This window comes from Sabethes cyaneus, chromosome 3 (genome assembly GCF_943734655.1).
Source record: "Sabethes cyaneus chromosome 3, idSabCyanKW18_F2, whole genome shotgun sequence".
NCBI classification, from domain to species: domain Eukaryota; kingdom Metazoa; phylum Arthropoda; class Insecta; order Diptera; family Culicidae; genus Sabethes; species Sabethes cyaneus.
The window spans coordinates 118,977,030-119,000,391 of record NC_071355.1 but is presented as its reverse complement, the minus strand read 5'-3'; the positions used below and the strand labels follow the sequence as shown (position 1 = coordinate 119,000,391).

The window sequence follows — 23,362 nt, the reverse complement described above, 5'->3', positions numbered from 1 at the left end:
AAAGTTCGATTTATTGACGGGGTAAAAGTTCGATTCATGGATCGAGAATCTAACTCATTTTACTGACGGGACGACGACACTATGCAAGTCCTTACGACTTGTAAGCTACTGCGCGCAACGCTGTTCGTCCGTCAGCATTATAGCCGCGGTTCTCAACGGGGTTGTTCGGGGAAAGGTTTCATTTCTATCACGGAGCGAAAAAATTCGTTTGTTTCAAACAAACTTTTTATAACAACCTAAAAATATTTTTGTTTCAAAACGAAATTCTATTTGAATCAAGAAAATAACAGTTTTGAATTAAAAGTAAAGTAGTCAAATTGAGTTTTCGATGTAAATATTTTCATTTCAATCATACATATCAGTTTGAAACGAAATGAAATTTCGGTTTGTGCGTAAAACAACCATAAATGTGGTTGAAACTACATTTTTACCTTTGTTATAGAGTAAGGATGCGATTTAATGATTTATCGGTGAAGATTCCGAGTAAATTGACTAGATTGGCATTAATGGTGACTACTTTGACTGCTTGAATCTAACGTAAACTTTGGTTGCTTACGATGCATAGTTGCTGAGTTATGTGCAAATGTTATTTTAGGGCGGTTTTGATGTAATTTTTTGTTATACGGGTAATACGATATCAACAGGAGGATATTACTTGTTGAAAATTTGTAGCAGTGTTTTACATCACTCACATATCTGTTTTGAAAATACGGTGAAAAGAGTTTACAAAATATATTTCGTTTTTCCATAACTTAATCAAACCACGTCAAGCGCCTAGCGGAGTAAAGGTGCGATTCACGGACGGGGCAAAATTGCGATTCACAGACGAGGCAAAAATGTATAGCTAATTATATACAGCTTTTGGCACTATATTACAGATACTAGAAATGGAAGATCTGCAGAAAACTGCTCTACAGATGTTGGTCGAAGGAAAACAATGTTTTTCCGCTGATGAAACAAAAAACAAACGTTTGGGAAACTTTCGATCTGTCGGAGACTGCAATACACCAGCGCAAAATAGGAAAGGTGCAAATTGAGAATATTCGCGATTACTAGACACAACACTTATGGTTCCTACAAAAAACATAAATACCTTATCCGCTAACCGGTTTCGGGTATGATGCCATGCACTCAATCTGCTCCAAACACAATATCAATTGGGGAAACGCAAAGCTGCTCAAAAACGTGAGAAAGTCTTCTCATTTGACTGCGTGGGAGTCGATGTATATCTGTACGGAGGACCGTCCCCTGATGAATGAGGATGACGCTCTCATCACCTCACCGCTCTTTCAACTGACGAAGTTGAAACTGTAGTAAACAGCAGATTACTACTTTGTATCCAGTCGACTACCGCTCTGATGATGGGTAGCATCATACCCGAAACCGGTTAGCGGATAAGGTATTTATGTTTTTTGTAAGAACCATAAGTGTTGTGTCTAGTAATCGCGTTATTTAGTGTTCTTACGTTGCACATAAAATCAATATATATATTGAGAATATTCCTTACCGAAACATACCGCAGATTGACGATAAAATGGTTTTGTTAACTACTGCTGTTGGATTCGAGCTTCGCACTTTTGCCCCGTGGTAATCGAACTTTTGCCCCGCTAGTGGGGTAAAAGTGCGAATCGGCACTTGATCAGAAGAATGAAGAATTTATTTTCAATAACACTATTATTCCAGATGATTTATAGTTGAATGTAAAGACATTGAGTAGCTGCATCACTATAAAATATATTTTGTTGTTGTTCTTCTTTATATCTCGCGAAAATTGATGACAACTTCAAACATCGCACTTATGCCCCGCCCTACTCTATTCGGTATATGTATGCTGTCTATACCTACGTCCAGGTTCTAGCGCTGATCTGTACCTGGGTTATACTGCGGCAATCCATGATATTCTGATCGACTAAACGACACCAATGCACGGTGGTCCGGTTTCAAAAAAATGCATAATTTTTCAAGAGTGGTGTCTTCGGAAAAGTTTGATAATGAAATATAGCGCATCTTATTAGGGTGACCGTGAATTCACCTATTAGGTTGATAGAAACTTTTGTTTTTTTTTTCAAATACCGCCATCCGGGGTGAGATTGTGCCAAAAACCAAAAATGTTTATTTGTGAAAATTTATTATATCTATAGAAACTGGTGCCCTATGATGAAAATAACATATTTATTCATAACTTAGAATGGAACACAGATAATATTAGCAAGTTATTTAGCCTAAACAGAGTTTCAAAGATCGCGATCAAAAATACTCGGAAATAACGCTTGTAAAAAATGTCCCCCATAATCCAACCTAAACAAGAAATCGCATCAACTTGCTATTTTGAAGGTATATAAACTAATCATTTACAATGTATTGAAAGGTTTTTATGCATTGGATAAGTTTTGATTAGGAAAACAGTATTTTTCGAAACTTTGTACTTTTCGAGCTTCACGGGGGTGAGATTGTGCCAAGCCATAATTATCGATCCAATTTGTGGATTGCACATACACAACAAAAATACGTCAGTATACACCAGTACACTCACATTCTTTACTATTGAGCACAATATTTTGACAGATTAGATTGCATCATCCATTTTGGAGCAAGCAGCATCATAGGTCTGCTAAATAATTTAAACTAATTTTTGCTTTTTCTCTGGAAATTTCAGATGCTTTGAATTAACACTCTAATACAAGACGAATATATTATGCCGTGTATAAACTTTCAGTTTTAAGGAGCGGGGAGGGGATTGGGATAGGTCACATGTTCTGCGGCCACTGGTTCTCGAACGAAGTAATGGTTACTTTTGTTAAATGATCAAATAGGTACGCCCCCTTAGGATACACCCCTTCATATACCCCCCCCCCCTTATTAACCCTAGAAACGCTACTGCTACGCTACGCTACGCTATATAAAGGCTGTTCATTGACTGCGAACTCATTTTTAGTTATATCAGACCTCCCCGGGTTATTTTCGTTCATACTTTTTGTATGATGCTTTGTTTTTGGCCGATCCCCTGCCCCTAAAAGTCCACTTAGTTAATGACGGCCCCATATGAACTACTTTATACTGATACTTATGTGTATTGTTTATAAACATGTTAATGTTCACTGTTTAGGTTTTTAGCTTAACTTTATGTTTTTGGCACAATGTCCCCCTAGAAGGGGTGAGATTGTGCCAAAGTTCATGCACTTCCAGTAAAATTAGGTTTCATTGTAACAAAACCATCTCTACGGTAGTTGTTAATGGAACAATTTAGTATATATTGACAGGTTTGAAATCAATTTAGTTCCTAAATTGTGTGTATACTGAGCTAAAGAACAAAAACATATGCTTTTTTGGCACAATCTCGCCCCGGATGACGGTAATTTAAAAAAAATTCTTTCTCCAAAAATTTGCAGAACAACCAAAAATAAGCAACTTTGCTGAATATAGTAACTATCTATCTTTTACCGGTAGCGATATATAATGATGTGTTGAAAAAGAGCACTTAAAAAGCAATTATGCTCAATAACTTTGCACGCAATTTTTTTTATTGCTTTCGAGTCTTCTACAAAGTTATTCAGTATGCTAAAATACACATTTTCTCTACAGACTGTTTGTCGCTAGGACGCATATTTAATCTTATATATATAAAAATGGATTTCTGTCTGTCTATCTGTCGGGATGCTCTCTATAGAATCGAAAACTACTGAACCAATCGGCGTGAAAATTTTCATGTAGAGGTTTTTGGGGCCAGGTAAGGTTCTTATAATGGTTAGAGACCCCTCCCCCCACTGAGAGGAGGGGCTCCCATACAAATGAAACACAAATTTCTGCATAACTCGAGAACTAATCAAGCAAATGGAACAAAATTTGGCATGTGGGTGGTTTTGGAGACAAGAATTTTTTTTATGGTAAATTGAGATCCCTCCCCTCTTTGGAAGGGGAATTATGACTCCTCTCCCCTTTCAGAGGGGGAGGGGGGGGTTGCTTCCATACAAATGAAATACAAATTTCCTCATAACTCGAGAACTACCCAGGTAACCAATAAGCGTTTCCAATGCAATTTAAATGCAAGCCAACAAGCATTTAAGTTGCCTTAAATGCTACTTAAATGCTATTTTGGCAAAATATGCGGCTAGTTTACTGCTAGCACTCTTATAGTGCTGACAATGCTTATTTGCAGCTAGTTACAGACAAGAAGAATTTAAATAGAATTGTGGATGCCAATTTACAACAGCTATGCAGTCAAAAGGCTGATGAACAGCAACCTGCAGTATAAAACGCCAAGGATGCTAATAATTACTGCTTATACTAATGCTTATTGGTTACCTGGGTAATCAAGCAAATGAAACCAAATTTGGCATGTGGATGTTTTTGGAGACAAGAATTTTTTCTATGGTGAATTGAAACCCCTCCTCTCTTTACGAGGGGAATTACGACCCCTCTTCCCTTTAAGAGAGGTTGCTTCTACACAAATGAAATACAAATTTCCTCATAAATCAAATAAATCAAATGGAACCATATTTGACATGTGGGCGTTTTTGGAGGCAAGAATTTTTTCTATGATGCTTCCTTCAGCTGGGTTTAAATGGTACTTTCTACGAAAAGATTTTCCATGAAATGGTACATCCCGCGTAAAGTTTTTCGCGAAATGGTATTCTGCGAAACTATATATTCCGCGTTATGGTCAACCGAGAATTGTTGTTCCGCAAAATGGTATTCGGTGAAATGGTTTGTAACGATGGCGAATGTTTAAATGCTATCCGCTTTATTTTATCAGGCTAAGCAATGAGGGGAGTTGTTTTCTACTTTACTGTGAGGAAAATTTGTATATTAAAACACCCATGAAGTCCTCAGAAACTTGCAAAACTCGAAATTGTGATAAAGGTCATCCGAGATTCTGGATTTATGTACAACACAGTTTAATTTGTGGCAATACGAAGTTTGTTGGGTCAGCTAGTCTTATATGTAAAAATGGATTTCCGTCTGTCTGTCGGTATGTTCCTTATAGAATCGAAAACTACTGAACCGATCGGCGTGAAAATTTGCATGTAGGGGTTTTCGAGGCCGATGAAGGTTCTTATGATATTTAAATACCCCTTCCCGCACTAGGAAGGGGAGCTCTCATACAAATGAAATACAAATTTCCTCGTAACTCGAGAACTAATCAAGCAAATGGAAACAAATTTGGAATGTGGGGGGTTTTGGAGGCAGGATTTTTTTTATGATGGTTTGAGACCCCTTACCCCTGTGTTAGGGGGAAAATGACTCTCATACAAATAAAACAGAAATTTTTGCTTAACTCGAAAACTAATCGAACTCGAGAAATTTTAGACTCTTCCATAAAACATTAGTCAATAACAAGACCACCAAAAATTATCAATAGTTACACTAGTTGCTAGTTGTTCAAACGATTAAGTTCTGTTTGTTGTCCAATAGCGCTAGGTATCGTTTCATGATATGAGTAATTTTTAAGACATGAGAAGAACTATATTTACCTTTAATTGCTACATCAACAAAATCGTATGCCATAGAACCATTCGGGTAAGTCATGCGGCATTCGTATCGTCCCGTATCATCATTTTGAATATGATTCAATTGCAGTACTCTATCACTCACACGTGTATTATATGGAAGTGGGCGATCAATGCGTCTCCAGTGATACTAAAATAAAAAATAAGTTTTATAGATTTAACAAATTCTTAAATTTAATGCGACAATTACCTTTAGACCGGAAAAATAATGATTATCGGGTAGTTTACAATCAAGCGATATAGAAGACCCTTTGTAAACTTCATGTATGCGTCCATGAACAGGAATATCAGGAATTATTTCATTTCCTACAAAATGCAACAAAATTATTAGTTTTCCCTTCCATTTTACCTTTGTTATACTATAACAAAGGTTTAGAAATTGGTGGAAAAACGTGAAATCGAACCGAGGCCCGGAGGGCCGAGTCACATATGCCAATCGATAGGGTTCGACGAACTGAGCAATGGCTGTGTGTGTGTGTGTGTGTGTGTGTGTGTGTGTGTGTGTGTGTGTGTGTGTGTGTGTGTGTGTGTGTGTGTGTGTGTGTGTGTGTGTGTGTGTGTGTGTGTGTGTGTGTGTGTGTGTGTGTGTGTGTGTGTGTGTGTGTGTGTGTGTGTGTGTGTGTGTGTGTGTGTGTGTGTGTGTGTGTGTGTGTGTGTGTGTGTGTGTGTGTGTGTGTGTGTGTGTGTGTGTGTGTGTGTGTGTGTGTGTGTGTGTGTGTGTGTGTGTGTGTGTGTGTGTGTGTGTGTGTGTGTGTGTGTGTGTGTGTGTGTGTGTGTGTGTGTGTGTGTGTGTGTGTGTGTATGTGAATGTGTGTGTGTGTGTGTCTGTGTGTGTGTGTGTGTCTGTGTGTGTGTGTGTGTCTGTGTGTCTGTGTGTGTGTGTCTGTGTGTGTGTGTCTGTGTGTGTGTGTCTGTGTGTGTGTGTCTGTGTGTGTGTCTGTGTGTGTGTGTGTCTGTGTGTGTGTGTGTCTGTGTGTGTGTGTGTCTGTGTGTGTGTCTGTGTGTGTGTCTGTGTGTGTGTGTCTCTGTGTGTGTGTGTGTGTGTGTGCGTGGGCGTGTGTGTGTCTGTGTGTGTGTGTGTGTGTGTGTCTGTGTGTGTGTCTGTGTGTGTGTGTCTGTGTGTGTGTGTCTGCGTGTGTGTGTGTGTGTGTGTGTGTGTGTGTGTGTGTGTGTGTGTGTGTGTGTGTGTGTGTGTGTGTGTGTGTGTGTGTGTGTGTGTGTGTGTGTGTGTGTGTGTGTGTGTGTGTGTGTGTGTGTCTGTGTGTGTGTCTGTGTGTGTGTGTGTCTGTGTGTGTGTGTGTCTGTGTGTGTGTCTGTGTGTGTGTCTGTGTGTGTGTCTGTGTGTGTGTCTGTGTGTGTGTCTGTGTGTCTGTGTGTGTGTCTGTGTGTGTGTGTATCTGTGTGTGTGTGTGTGTATGTGTGTGTGTGCGCTTCATTGTCTACCGCCTGTTTTTCGGAGATGGCTGAACCGATTCGTTCGATTTTACTTTTGTTTGAAAGGTACTATTGCCTAGTGTATCACTATTGAGTTCTTTCATGGTCCGACTTTTGACGTAGGACTACGTCTTACAGCAAGTTTTCAGATAGGGTGTCATTCCAAAAAATCGAAAAATGCGAGCGTCACGAAAAATGAAAGGTTTTGAGCGCTAATAGCTCAGCGGTTTTCCGATCGATTTTCAATATTCTTACACCAATCGATCGGAAAATCTTGTAAGAATTGACCCAAATAAGAAAAAATTTGGATTCTTGATGTTGAACTATTGAAAAATTGAAAATAATGAACCTATGTTTTACCAGAATTCTCGCTTCGTGATTGGATTACGATTCTTTACGATGATCTAAACCTATACCAATTTGATATCTGTGCTTGGGAAGTAAGCCAAAACAAGTGACAAAGTTTCCTCATTTCAACAAGATTTCTTAACACCGCGATTAAACCTAGACCATTTTGATGTCCTTGCTTGGGAAGTACGCCAGAGAGAGTGACAAAGCCCCCTCGTGCCAACAGATTTCTTACGAACGCGATTAAACCTAGTCCAATTTGATGTCTGTGTTAAGGAAGTGTGCCAGAAAAAATGACACAAGTTAGTTGTCCCAACAGATCGCAAATTCTTTACTGCGAGACGATTAAACCTCGGCGTATTTGATATCTGTGTTGGAAAAATGTGCTACAGCTGTACTGTTCGGTTACAATACGACGCTGTATGAATACGCATGCTTGCCGTTTCATTAGAAGTGTAGTGAAAAGATGTGCTGTTGATGAAATAGAATTGAATTGGTAAAATCCCTTCAACGTGGGAAACCATGGATAATAAAAACAATCTTTAATTTCAGTAAGGTAGCAGGGAAGCAATAGTTTGTGTTCTTGATTTTGTTAAATTGTTTTCAAATGCACAATCTTTTGAGATTTGAACGTATGCAATGTTACTACTTTGATAAATGTTATATACAACGCGTGTAGCATGCATTTATGTTGCATATAGCATGTATATATGAAGAATCGAATGATTACAACCATGAATACATGCTGCTATCACTACAAAGAGACTTACGTAGTCCTGCGTCACCTATATATGCGGTCGTGTCTTGTACACAGCCCCTCTGATTTTTTGTTTAAAAGTTATGAGTAAAACACGATTTAATCCACCTAGTGGTGACAGGAACCTTTGTTATACGGTCTTACTTGCTTTTTGAGATAGAAATCGACACGTCTTGGGAACATAATTCATCTATTGGTTAACGTTGCGTAGTGCGTTGGTTTTCATAAAATTTACAAAATTTGAACAAAATAGCAGCACCAATAAATTTTGATCGATCCTTTTTTCATGAAATTGCTGAGTAAGGGTAAGTTGGTTGCTACTCATTTGAGTAAAAGTTGTAAGAGGAAATATTATTCTTTAACATATACATTGCATAGTAAAAATCTAGTTTATAGGTTTTTGAACTACGCATAAATTTCTGTAATGCCATTCTTTTTGATTGACATCAATAAAGTTTTCTTGAATAAATTTAATCAATTTTTATTAACCTTAGGTTACTCACGCTGTTGCATTTTGTACAACACGTGTAGGTTTTTGAATTTCATTTTGTTATAAAGGTACAAATCGCTGTTTAACTAACGTATATTCTTCAATTAACTTGTTATGAGCAAAATCTCATAATTATTCAATGCATTAATACTTTAAATTGTTGGGAAAATAGATCAACATAAAGCGACATCACAGAAACGAATCAATCAGCATGTGAGGTGTACGGCGATTGGCCCTGGAATTTTCTCTCGTTTCTTCATATGAAAAAATGGTGTCTGTATGCAGCAAAACTATTAGCAAATATAAAATGTTTAAAATGTATCTGTTGGTAGTCGAGTCATTCGGGGTCAAAATTAAGGCATTTGTTTTAATCAAAGTTCTACAGTACCTAAACAAACAAACATATTCATCAAAGTTGTGTATTTTTACTATTTATACAATTTTGTAATACATGAAAAAGTCATACAACAATTACAAAAAGAGCTAAAATAGAATCAAACTGATTTTGCAAATTCATATACAATGAATAAGATTTTTCTATCTTCGCTGAATAGATAGAAGGTTACTGTATTCAACAAAATTTCTTGTAATAATATGTTGTAAAACTTTGCAGAACACATCAATGTGTTATATTGAAACTGAAGGAAAATAATTTTTTTATTTCACTTTTAGGGGGATTAATCAAAAATTTAAATTGCACCAGACGATAGAACTTTCAATTTCAAAAAATTCTTCCGAAGGTTCCATAAACCTAAAACCAAGTTTTCCCAGTCAAAATTCTAGTGCGCATTTCTTTTTGGCTTTGGGCCATTGTGCGCGCGAGTAACCGTATTACAAAAGTTGGCGCGAGTGTTGGAGGGTTAATATCTTTTGATCGACAAAACCGGTTCCTCTGAAATTTTGCAGATATATTTGCTGCATTAAAATCTCTAATTTGATGCCAAAATAATTCAAACTAGATAAATCATCTTAGATGAAATCGTTATAAATTATTGTAAATTTCAATGTATTGTATTCAAATGCTCATAACTTTTAAATTAAACGTCCAATCAAAAAACAAATCAATAGTGATCTATTAGGTTATGTTACCTTTCAAATGAGACTAATAGCACCTAAATCAGTTTAGTCATCTCTAAGAAACAGGCGATAATTATTACCTTGTCAAATCAGGTTTTTTAAACATAACTTTTAAACTACTTGTTTGTTTTCAATAAAATTTACCCAAAAATTTAGCGTTAACAAGAGCTTTCATTTGATACCCAGATCGTTGAAATCGGTCATTTGGTTCCGGAGGAAATCGTGTCACGTAATTTTTACATTTTTGCTTATAACTTTTAAACGAAACGTCGTATCACGAAACAACTCAATAGCGATCTACTAGGCAATAATACCTTTCAAACAAAAGTAAGTGCGAACAAATCGGTTCAGCCATCTCCGAGATGAGAAGGGTTCTGCCTACAAAGTGCTGGCAGAAAAGGTCCTTGGTGATGGCATACAGATCCGCGCACTGACGCCTGAGCTGACTCTTCAGCTTAAAAACCTGGACAAGATCACGGAAGCGGTCGAACTGACACGAGCTCTCAAGGAGCAATGTAACGTGGTGGTGACTACCGAAGCAGTTCGTCTGCGCAAGGGACCGGCGGGAACCCAGGTAGCTACAATAAGACTTCCACTGGTAGACGGGAATACAGCCCTGAAGGTGGGATGGTCCGTATGCCCACTGAGCGTGTTCCAGCAGCCGGAGGCTTGCTTCCGATGCTTTGAGCGAGGGCACAAGTCCTGGAGCTGTAAGGGGCCTGACAGAAGCCACTTGTGTAGAAGATGTGGCGGTGCGGGCCATATAGCGAGGGACTGTTCGGCGCCACCCAAGTGCCTGATATGTACAGGCCAACGTAACGCTAAGCACACAACAGGAGGCTCAAAGTGCCCGGCAGGCGCGCCGGCGACTAAAACACGGGCGTAGTGCAGGTAACGCAACTAAACTTGAACCACTGCCATGCGGCCCAGCAGCTGTTATACCAAGCAGTTACTGAGTCGTTGACGGACATTGCCATCATCTCGGACCCATACCGCATCCCTGCCGGAAACGGTAACTGGGTCTCGGATAGGTCCGGGATGGCGGCTATATGGACGACAAGCAGGTTCCCGGTTCAAGAGGTTGTGTCAACTGCAGACGAGGACGGATTTGCGGTTGCCAAAGTGGGTGGAGTGTTCTACTGCAGCTGTTATGCTCCGCCGAGTTGGTCGATCGAGCAGTTTACGCGGATGGTAGACCGAGTATCAGATGCGCTGACTGGTCTAAGGCCGGTGGTTGTGTCGGGCGACTTTGACGCTTGGGCGGTTGAGTAGGGAAGTCGTCGCACGAACCATAGGGGTCGGATTCTGCTTGAGGCTCTGGCAAAGCTCAACGTAGACCTGGCCAACGTCGGCACCACAAGTACCTTCAGCAGGAATGGAGCAGAGTCTATTATCGACGTGACATTCGACAGCCCTGGTCTGATAGGAGACTGGAGGGTAGACAATGGCTACACTCACAGTGACCATTAGGCGGTCCGCTATGGTGTTGGTCGGTATGGTGGAGAGTGCGGTGATCGCGATATGCCCGATCCGAACGCTGATCATTTGGTTGAGGTGCTGTCGCGAGCGTGTGACGCCACCATGCCTAGGAAAAGCCGACCTAGGTATGGTAGGTCACCGGTTTACTGGTGGACAGAAGAAATTGCGGAACTCCGCGGAGCCTGCTTTCGTGCAAGGAGAATTATGCAAAGAGCTCGTTCGGACGAGGGCAGAGCAGAATGTCGAGTAGCGCTAGTTGCTGCACGTGCAGCGCTTAAGAGTGGGATAATAGCTAGCAAGCGAGCCTGCTTTGAAAGGTTATGTGCCAGTGCCAATGCGAACCCGTGGGGTGATGCCTACAGGATCGTAATGGCAAAGGCCAAGGGCGTGATGGCACCCGCAGAGCGATCGCCAGAGATGCTGGAGCGGATTATTGAGGGCCTCTTTCCGCGCCACGAGCCAAGGCCCTGGCCTCAGGCCGCTGAGTCGTCCCACGGCCGACGTTCCAGTATCTCAGACCATAGCGTAGGATGGTCGGTCTCCGTGCCGAACATCCAAAGTAACGTGGGCGACGGTGGTTTAGAGGTCGGGGAGGAAGTAACGGTTACGAACGAGGAACTCATTGAGATCGCTAAATCCCTAAAGGTGAGCAAGGCACCGGGACCAGACGGAATCCCGAATATGGCCCTTAAAGCGGCTATTCTGGAGGCTCCCGAATTATTCGGGGCAGTAATGAGTATATGCCTGGAAGCTGGCAACTTCCCGGACAGATGGAAACGACAGAATCTGGTCCTATTGCCGAAGCCGGGAAAACCTCCGGATGTCCCCTCGTCATATAGGCCGCTCTGTCTGCTCGATACTGCCGGCAAGGTGCTGGAAAGGGTTATCCTTAACAGACTCGTACAGTACACTGAGGGTACAAACGGTCTGTCAAGGAACCAATTCGGCTTCCGAAAAGGCAAATCTACGGTGGATGCCATTTTGTCTGTCACTAAGACAGCCGAGGTGGCGATCCAGCGCAAGAGGACAGGTATTCGCTATTGCGCAGTTGTCACGCTCGACGTGAGAAATGCGTTTAATAGCGCTAGCTGGGACTCCATAGCCAACTCGCTTCGGAACGTCCAAGTGCCGGTGTCGCTGTACAGGATCCTGGAAAATTATTTCCAGAATCGTGTGCTATGCTACAACACGGAGGAGGGTCAGAAATGCGTTCCAATCACCGCAGGGGTTCCGCAAGGTTCCATACTGGGCCCGGTTTTGTGGAACGTCATGTATGACGAGGTGTTGAAGCTAAAGTTCCCGGTAGGGGTGGTGATTGTCGGCTTTGCGGATGACATCACCCTGGAAGTCTATGGTGAATCTATCAGAGAGGTTGAGTTGACGGCTGCCCACTCTATAAGCATTGTTGAAGTTTGGATGCGATCCAGGAAACTGGAGCTAGCGCATCATAAAACGGAGGTTATCGTGGTGAACAACCGCAAGTCGGTACAACAAGCAAAGATTAGCGTCGGGGACTGTACTATTTCGTCAACGCGGTCCTTAAAACTTCTGGGAGTCATGGTCGACGACAAGCTCAAGTTCGGGAGCCACGTCGACTATGCCTGCAAGAAGGCTTCCACAGCTATTTCAGCACTGTCTCGTATGATGTCTAATAGCTCTGCGGTATATGGCAGCAAGCGAAGGCTATTAGCCAACGTGGTCCAGTCTATACTTAGGTATGGCGGACCGGTGTGGTCATCGGCGTTAGGTACCAAAAGCTATCTAGCCAAGCTGGAAAGCACCTATCGTCTCATGTGCTTGAGAGTGGCGAGTGCGTATCGCACAGTATCACATGACGCAATCTGTGTCTTAGCAGGTATGATGCCTATTGGCATTATCATCAGCGAAGACGTAGAGTGCTTCAACCAACGTGGAACTAGAGGCATACGGAGTACCACAAGATCGGCCTCGATGAGCACATGGCAGCGGGCATGGTCTAATTCCACAAAAGGTCGTTGGACACACCGACTTATCCCGGAACTATCTGGGCGGGTCAACAGGCGCCACGGCGAAGTCAACTTCCACCTGACACAGATTCTGTCAGGGCATGGTTGCTTCAGATAGTATCTGCATAAGTTTGGGCATGCGGAGTCCCCCGCGTGTCCCGAATGCGTGGATGTTGAGGAAACGGCAGAACATGCTTTCTTCATATGCCCTCGTTTCGCGGGCGCGAGAAGCAGCATTATGGCAGTGAGCGGACAGGACACTACCCCGGATAACTTAGTCCAAAAGATGTGTTCCAGCTCGGACATCTGGGGAGCGGTCAATGCGGCTGCTACCAAGATTGTACTCGAGCTACAAAACCACTGGAGAGCCGATCAACGGCGAATAAACAGCCTAACTACCATAGTCCAGTAGTTATCTAAGCGAGTGCATTAAGCACAATAGCCCCTCCTTGAAGTAATACCGATAAGGTGGTGCCAGGGGGGATTGAGGCTGGAGACTCGAGTAGGGTTTTAGTGGGTCGGGATCCTCACGCCCCATTAGGGGGGTCGGGATACCTAAACCCCACTCCCTGAGTTATCTTCTCAGGTATCTGATAGTACCGTATCTTCTAAGGAGCTCAGCAGATTTCTCAACTCGTAAAAAAAGCCATCTCCGAGAAACAGGCGATAGAAAAGTTGCGCCCCGCACATACATACACACACACACACACACACACACACACACACACACACACACACACACACACACACACACACACACACACACACACACACACACACACACACACACACACACACACACACACACACACACACACACATACATACACACACACATACATACACACACACATACATACACACACACATACATACACACACACATACATACACACACACATACATACACACACACATACATACACACACACAGACATTGCTCATTTCGTCGAACCCTGTCGATTGGTATGTGGCTCGGCCCTCCGGGCCTCCGATCAATTTCGTGTTTTTCGACCAATTCCTAAAGCTTTGTTATAGTATAACAGAGGTCAAAATGATAAAACTACCTGACACGATTTTCTCCGGAACTAGACAACCGATTTCAATGATCTTAGTACCAAATGAACGCTCTTGCTATTATATAAAAATTGTCAAGAAGTTTTACTGAGAACGAACAAGTAATTTAAGAGTTAACCTTAAAAAACCTGTTTTGACAAGGTAATAATTATCGTCTGTTTCTTAGAGATGGCTAAGGCGATTTTTGTGCTATTAGCCTCATTTGAAAGGCAATATAGCCTAATAGATCGCTATTGATTTGTTTTTTGATTGGACGTTTAATTTGAAAGTTAAGGACAATCGTGTATCACGCATCAAAATTAACAATAATTTATAATAATTTTAACTAAGACAATTTATCAAGTTTCAATTATACTAATATCAAACGAAAGGTTTTGACACTGCGAATGTATCTGCAAAATTTCATAAGAATTGGTTTTGCCGGTCAAAAGATATTAAACCTCCAACACTCGCGCCAACTTGTTAACACGGTTACTCGCGCGCACAATAGCCCAAAACCAAAAAACGTGCGCGTTAGAGTTTTGATTGGGAAAACTTGGTTTTAGATTTATCGAACTATTGGAAGAGTTTCTTGAAATTGAAAGCTCTATCGTTTGGTAGAATTTAAATTTTGATTAATCCCCCTTAAAGTGAAATAAAAAAATTATTTTTCTTCAGTTTCAATATAACACATTGACGAGTTCTGCAAAGTTTTAGAGCATATTATTACAAGAAATTTTGCTGAAGACAGCAATTTTCTATCTATTCAGCGAAGATAGAAAAACCTTATTTATTGTACAGTTGGATTTCGAATTTACCAATGTTCGATTTTGGCATGCCTCGATTTTGGCAACAAAAGTATTCGTTTTTGGCAACACAAGATATTTCACTTCCAAAATTATGCTTAAATATCAATCAGTGTCTGCATACATGCTTTACATGACGAAAAAATGATGCCCTCAGTACGTTCATAAAAAAGTTATGTGGTTTCGAACAATAATATTTTTATTGCCGTAGGACTATGTCTTACCGTAGGGTGTCAGTGTCAATTGGCGGACTTTTTAAATATAAAATGGTTGCAATCGTTGATTAATGATATTTAGTCAATTTCTAAAGCATTTACATTAAATTTTTTCATATCGAAAAATAGTCTCGATTTTGGCACGGTTGCGATTTTGGCAACATAGACGACACGCTTTTGTTGCCAAATTCGATATCCTACTGTATATGTATTTGTAAAACCAGTTTTACTATTTTAGTTCTTTTTGGAATTGTTGTATGACTTTTACATGTATTACAAAGTTGTACAAATAGTTAAAATACACAACTTTGCTGAATATAGTAATCCTCTATGTTTGCTTGTTCAGGAACTGTAGAATTTTGATTATAAAAATACCCTAATTTTGACTCCGAATTACTTGACTTCCAACAGACGGATACATTTTAAACATTTTACATTTGCTGATAGCTTTGCTGCAGAAAAACACCATGTTACCATATGAAGAATCGAGAGAAAATTCCGGTTCTAGCCAATTGCGGTACACCTCGCATGCTGCTTGCTTCATTTCTGTGAAGCAAGTGTGTCGGTTTATGCTGATCTATTTTCCTAACAATTTAAAGTACCTATTAAGGCGGAACCGAAAGTGGCTAACGTTATTGTGTTAGTGCGACAAACACTGTACTGTACATCTCATGTGTTCGTTAAAAACCTAAACGTTTATTTGAATATCGCATTAGTATTGGTAATATATGTCAAATAGCGGAGCTTGCAAACATAAACAGCTGATCCGCACTGACTACAAACATCCCGAAAAAGGGTTTGTTTTCTTTATCAAGGCATTCCGATTCAATCAAAATTAACAGCAGCAACTGAATAATGCGCAGGATCACTAGGATGTTTAATTAATCCGCTTGCATCGGATTGTGTTTTTGATTCCTGCGTTTGCGTTTTGTTTGTTTATTTCACTCTAAGCTCATCGATGCGGCGAAAGTTGAAAGCTCTTTAAAAGCTCATTGATGTGACGAAAGTTTGATACTGTGTTGCTGCTTTTTCGGAAATCGGTAGTTCAACGAAATATGTGCGTAACCAAATATCTATTAACTAATTCCAAATTATACATTGGTCGCTTTTATGAACACGTAATGATCGATATGTTCAATTAAATTTATTTTCCATTAGCAATTAGCTGAGCGTTTATTGATACACAGCAGATCAATAAATTGAATTACAAGTTTTAGGACATTATAACAGCGCTGAAAGCACTGATTACGTGGCGAAAGCATGCTCTGCCAATACAGATGCATTTTTTAACGCGCAAAACAATACATGCTTCGAATGGTAGCCATTTATCCAGCCATCTTTGAGCCACTTTCGGTTTCCCCTTAATGCATTGAATAGTTATGGCATTTTGCTCATAACAAGTTTATTGAAGAATATACGTTAGTTAAATAACGATTTGTAACTTTATAACAATATGGCATTCAAAAACCTACACGTGTTGTACAAAATACCACAGCGTGACTAAACGAAGGTTAATACAAATTGATGAAATTTATTCAAGAAAACTTTATTGATGTGAAACAAATAGAATTACAGGAAATTATGCATAATTCAAAAACCTATAAACTAGACCTTTACTACGCAATATATATGTTAAAGAATAATATTTTCCCTTAGAACTTACTTTTACTTGTACTTACTCAAATTAATAACTGACTCCGGATCTATCAAAATTTATAAGTGCTCCTGTTTTGTTCAAATTTTATAAATTTATTCAATTTCCAAAATTTTTATGTAAACTAACGCACTACGCAACGTTAACCAATAGATGAATTATGTTCCAAAGACGTGTCGATTTTTATCTCAAATAGCAAATAAGACCGTATAACAAAGGTTCCTTTCACCACTAGGTGGATTAAATCAAGTTTTTCATTATGCTATATAGAAATATAAAAAAATCACAGAGGTTGTGTACAAGACACGTCCGCAAAGATGACGTAAAGCTACGTAAGTCTCCTTGTAGTGATAGTAACATGTATCCATGCATGTAATAATACGATTCTTCATACGTACATGCTACATGCAGCATATACATATACATATATATATATATATATATATATATATATATATATATATATATATATATATATATATATATGTATATCTATACCTATAAAGAAGGATTTCTGTCTGTCTGTCTGTCTGTCCGTATGTTCCTTATAGAATCGAAAACTACTGAACCAATCGGCATGAAAATATCCATGTAGAGGGTTTTGAGGGCCAGGAAAGACTTTAGTGATGGTTAGAAACCCCTCCCATACAAATGAAACACAAATTTCTGCGTAACTCGACAACTAATCAAGCAAATAGAACAAAATTTGGCATGTGGGTGTTTTCGGTGACAAGAATTTATTCTATGGTGAATTGAGACCCCTCCCCTCTTTATAAGGGGAATTACAACTCCTCTCCTTTTTAAAAGGGGGGGCTTCCATACAAATTTCCTCATAACTCGAGAACTAATCAAGCAAATGGAACCAAATTTGGCATGTGAAGGTTTTCGAGGGCAAGAATATTTTCTATAGTAAATTAGGACCCCTCCCCACTTTAAGAGGGGGGGGGGGCTCCTGTACCAAAGAAACACAATTTTCCTCATAACTCGAGAAGTAATTAAGCAAATGGAACCAAATTTGGCATGAAGTTGTTTTTGGAGACAAAATTTTTTTCTATGATGAATTGGGACCCCTCCCCGTTTTAGGAGGGGGGGATCCTATACACATGAAATACAAATTTCCTCATAACTGAAGAACTAATCAAGGAAATGGAACAAAATTTGGCATGTGAAAGTTTTCGAGGGCAAGAATATTTTCTATGGTGAATAAGGACCCCTCCCCACTTTAAGAGGGGGGGCTCCTATACAAACGAAATACAAATTTCCTCATAACTCGAGAACTAATCAAGCAAATGGAACAAAATTTGGCACGTGGGTGTATTTGGAGACAAAATTTTTTTCTATGATGAATTCGGACCCCTCCCCACTTTAGGAAGGGGGGCTCTTATACAAATGAAATGCAAATTTCCTCATAACTCGAGAATTAATCAAGCAAATGGAACCAAATTTGGCATGTGAAAGTTTTCTAGGGCATGAATATTTTTTATGGTGAATTAGAACCCCTCCCCACTTTAAGAGGGGGGCTCCTATACAAACGAAATACAAATTTCCTCATAACTCGAGAACTAATCAAGCAAATGGAACCAAATTTGACACGTGGGTGTTTTGGAGACAAAAATTTTTTCTATGATGAACTGGGACCCCTCCTCAGTTTAGGAGGGGGCTCCTATACAAATGAAATACAAATTTCCTCATAACTCGAGAGCTAATCAAGCAAATGAAACCAAATTTGGCATGTGAAAGTTTTCGAGGGCAAGAATATTTTCTATGGAGAATTAGGACCCCTCCCAACTTTAAGAGGGGGGGCTCCTATACAAACGAAATACAAATTTCCTCATAACTCGAGAACTAATCAAGCAAATGGAACCAAATTTGGCATGTGGGTGTTTTTGGAGGCAACCATTTTTTCTATGATGAATTAGGACCCCTTACCTTTTCAAGAGGGGGGGGGGCTCTGTTACAAACGAAATACAAATTCCCTCATAACTCTAGAACTAATCAAGCAAATGGAACCAAATTTATCATGTGGGTGTTTTTGGGGGCAAGAATATTTTCTATGGATTTCCCCACTTTAAGAGGGGGGGGGGGGGGGCTCCTATACAAATGAAAAACAAATTTCCTCATAACTCGAGAACTAATCAAGCAAATGGAACCAAATTTGACATGTAAGTGGTTTTGGACGCAAGATTTTTTTCTATGGTGAATTGAGACCGCTCTCTTCTTTAGAAAGCGAGTTATGGCCCATCTCCCCTTTAAGAGGGTAAGCTTCCATACAAATGAAATGCAAATTTCCTCTTATCTCGAGAACTAATCAATCAAATGGAACCAAATTTGGCATGTGGGAGTTTTAGATGGCAGAAATTTTTTCTATGGTGAATTACGACCCCTTCCCTTTTTAAGAGGGGAGTTCCCATACAAATGATATTCAAATTTCCTTATAACTTGAGAACTAATCAAGCAAATGGAACCAAATTTGGCATGTGGGAGATTTTGGAGTCTTGAATTTATTTTACGATAGTTAGAGACCTCTCACCCCTGTGGTAGCGGGGCATGGACTCTCATACAAATAAAACAGAAATTTTTGCGAAACTCAAAAACTAATCGAACTCGAGAAATTCGAGACTCTTCCATAAAGCATTAGTCAATACAAGACCACAAAAACTATCTATAGTAACACTAGATCATTCAGGACGAGACGGTCGCGAGTGTTGCCGGTGACCCGCCGTCAGAAGCGCCGCCCACTGGGGGGCTTGCAAAACCCGAGATTGTGACAAAGATCATCCGAGATTCATGATTTATGTACAACACAGGTTAATTTGTGGCAATACGAAGTTTGTCGGGTCAGCTAGTATATATATAAACCAAAAGTGACCAAACTGTTTGTTCGCTCATAAGCTGTACTAATGATCTTCTTTTTAGGGAGCCCTTGGTTTAATCCTTTTCGGTTTTATTTTAAAGCTTTACTGGTATAAATATTATGCAATTGAACTGAAAATGTTCGGTAGTTCATCTAAAAAATGTATTAAGACAGGAAGTTTTGTGCTGAAACACTTTATTTTTAACAGGTCCCACTTGCCCCGGGTGTTTTAAAGTGCCGACCTTATTTCGACCCATTTTTTAATGCCGTTTGTCAAATTAAACAACTAGTTTTCTGGTGTTATTTGTTAATACACTCATTATGTTTACCTACTGTCAGACAAACATTTACTTTTACGTAAAGCCTGTGGCCAAAATATCATTTATAGAAAGGTGCGTCAAACTTACAACGCAAATTGAAAATAACGCTCAAATTTGAAGTCAAATTTTGGTGTTTGTAATGCCTGTTATAAATAATCTAGAATTTTTATACATGCGTTTGAGTTGTATCTTTCATTTCTAGAAAGGTTCGGTTGGAGAAAATGAGGTTGAAGAGAATTATGAGCTCCGTTCCCACTTACCCCGTATTCCCACTTGCCCCGGGGTACCTTACATGCTTCTACCACATGCGTTGTATGTAACTTTTTTTTTTGCTTTTGATTATAGTCACTTTAACAGGTCATTCGTGACTTCTGCAGGGTTGGGATTTGAACCCGGGTCCTCGGCGTGAGAGGCGTGAATGCTAAGAACTACACCGGGATTGACCCCAAATGTAGCGTATGCATTGAAATATATAGTAGAAAGGCAAAAATGGACTTTTTTCGAATGGTGATAAAAAACCCGATATAATCCACCTATTGGTGAAAGGAACCTTTGTTATACCATCTCATTTGTCATTTGAGTTAGAATTCGACACGCCTTCGGAACTCAACTTTTTGATAACACTATGATAGTTATCATCAATACATATGCATGTCTATGTAACATACTGATAAATTTGTATAATATTCCAAAGCAATCAAAAAATGTCTTCCTTTTATTTGTATAATTTGTTATTTTGAGTTAATAGCGGGGTGACATTCTGGGGTTTGGTTTAAGTGAGCAACTGTCCGTTTTCCTGGATGTATTCGGAACGTTCCTAGAATGTGTCCAGCTGTGGCCAATGTAACCCTGGCCACTTTATATGTCAACAAATGAGCTACTTTTGCAATTTTGAGTACTTAAAGATGTCATATGTTGTACTTTAGCTGAATTCAGAAACTGAAGGGAGACCCTCACTGGAAAATCGAAAAACTTGTTTGTTTTGCATTTTCAGAAGGGTTTTATCTTTAGAAATGTTGAGCCCATAGTATTTTTCGGTACGTGGTCTCGTTGAGAATTTACAGTAAAACTGTTGGATCACTTGAAGGGAAGTGCAGTGCTGTACAATTGTTTAAACGCGCTCTCCTCGAAATCATATGTTTTCAGCGACTGTGCGTGTATCGCAGTATCTTAGAGAATCGATTTGGGTGAATTTTTTGACGTGTAAAAATTACTTATCTAAATTGTGACGTAACCGCTTTTCGATATCTCAACTTTTTAATTTTCGCTGCATTTTTAAAAAAATCGTTACACTTCGCAACCAGTAAGAGATAGATAGTTAATATGTACAGCAAAGTTGCTTATTTTACTGCGTTCTATAACTTTTGTGGAGACACTGTACTTTTTTGGACGCATTTAAAAAAACAAAAATTTGTATCACCCTAATAGGTAGATTTACGGTCACCCTAATAGTGTAAAAAGTTGCGCCAAATTTTTTAAATAAACTTTTCCAAAGACATACCACCTGGAAAATTAGACATTTTTACGCTAGAGCACATGATCGCGTTTTTTTACCTTTGTTATACTATAACAAAGGTTTAAAAATTGGTCGAAAAACACAAAGTTGATCTGAGGCCCGGAGGGCCGAGTCACATATACCAATCGATAAGGTTCGACGAATTTTTTCGCCAAATGGCAGTCACACCGGACGCACGCGTTTTCGAATCGCTGCTGCGCGCGCTCTTCATAATTTTAAATTTTTATTTTACCGCTTAAACCGTCGCGTAAGCGTTTTTAACAATAACATAGTGAATAATTTTGTGTTTTAATCGCGCGTTTTTATCATCAATCATGCCGTGCGGAGTTAAATCGTGTGGTATCAGTGACGACCGCTTCCTATGGAAGTGCGAATATTGTAACAAACAATATCATGCAGCATGCATCGGAGTGCAACGGCAGCGTGAGCATTTTATCGCGGCTTTCATGGTGCCTATGTGCGCCGATTGCCAGGAAATACTACGGAAGGAAGCCGACGTGAGGAAGATGCTTCATCAACAGGAACAACTCATAGAAGCCATTACCTCACAGACCGACGCTAACCATCGTGTTGCTGCTGACTTAAAGAAATTCTGCCTGGTATCGGAACTTTTCGATAGCATCGAACACCTGCTCAGCGACGTTAAAGTAACATTGGCAGTAATAAACACAAATAACAACAAAATGTGCAACGCGGTCAGTCAGCACATTCAGTCGTGTGACTCACAAGCGCACACGACCATAACTGGCATCAACGAAGCAAACTCAATGATGTCACAAAAAATAAAAAAATATTTGGACGTACGGCTATCAAGCCTGACAACCGACATGGCTCTATCGATGGAAAGAGCCGACACATCATTACCTCAATATAATTGCGAGTCAACCCTTCGCGAAATTCTGGACGAGGTAAAATTGGTCTCAACAGCTGTGTCTGCTGTTGAAACGAATGCAACAGCTGTTTCGCCGCCACAGAAGTCATTACAGGAAGAATTAGCAGAAACTTCATCAGCAAATAACGAAAATCTACAACCTAAGACTGACCATTCATCTCCAGGATGGCGATTTTTGGGCAATAAATGGCGCTGGATGCAGAACTGGTCGATGTATGACGCCAAACAACGGACTCGTAGGCTTCAGGAAAGAGCAGCGGAAAAAGCCAGACGTAGCAGAAAACGCAGAAAACAACAGCGCATCAAAACTAAGAACAATATAAATAGCAATCATAGAATCGGTAAACAAACCCGTACGAATGCTTCGGACAAACAGTTACTGGCCACAGCGAAAGTACAATTTGCTGGTCCACCATCAAATACGGACCACCCAATTGCAGGACTTTCAGTGCCAAAGTTTATTGACTTTCAAAAGGGTAAAATTCTAAACCCCTACCACACGGGCCACCAGACAAAACACAATAGAATTGAATCACCACCAGCGGGAAATAGCACTGCGTCAACACCGTCAACGTCATCATCGCACTCAACATCTACCTGGACACCCGACCCGATGCGTCCACCTATCGTCAGCTTAACGCAGCAATCAGCTGGCGGAGACGGACGTTTCCTGAAAGCGCGACTGCGAGATCCGAAAATTATGTATCTCATTCGTCTTTACCTGGCATACATGCACGACAAGGAACCGACTTTCTGCTACGAAGGTATGACGAACACCAGCATAAAAATGAATTTGGCTTCAGAAGGACTACCGGTCTCTGCGCAGGACCTGCAGAAAATCTTTTTCGAGGTACATGAGGAATTTGGTGTACCGAAACAGGCAGCATCTGACGACTTGGAAGGTTATCGACGGCATCTCAACAATCAGAGAATCCAGTACCTGCAACGTGCGAGGGAAAGCGCCGGTAAATT

General features: G+C 40.1%; 1 protein-coding gene across 8 annotated transcripts in view; it reads right to left on the bottom strand.

The window, feature by feature from the left end:
- The window catches only part of LOC128742843 (basement membrane-specific heparan sulfate proteoglycan core protein), a 1,551,467-nt gene that overhangs the window by 309,137 nt on the left and 1,218,968 nt on the right, over window positions 1-23,362 (bottom strand). For all 8 annotated transcript variants that reach the window (XM_053839324.1, XM_053839321.1, XM_053839325.1 and 5 more), the window contains 2 exons: window positions 5,698-5,813; window positions 5,472-5,637 (listed from right to left, as the gene is read on the bottom strand). In XM_053839324.1, coding sequence (XP_053695299.1) covers window positions 5,472-5,637; window positions 5,698-5,813 — 282 coding nt within the window. The remainder of the gene's footprint in view (window positions 1-5,471; window positions 5,638-5,697; window positions 5,814-23,362) is intronic.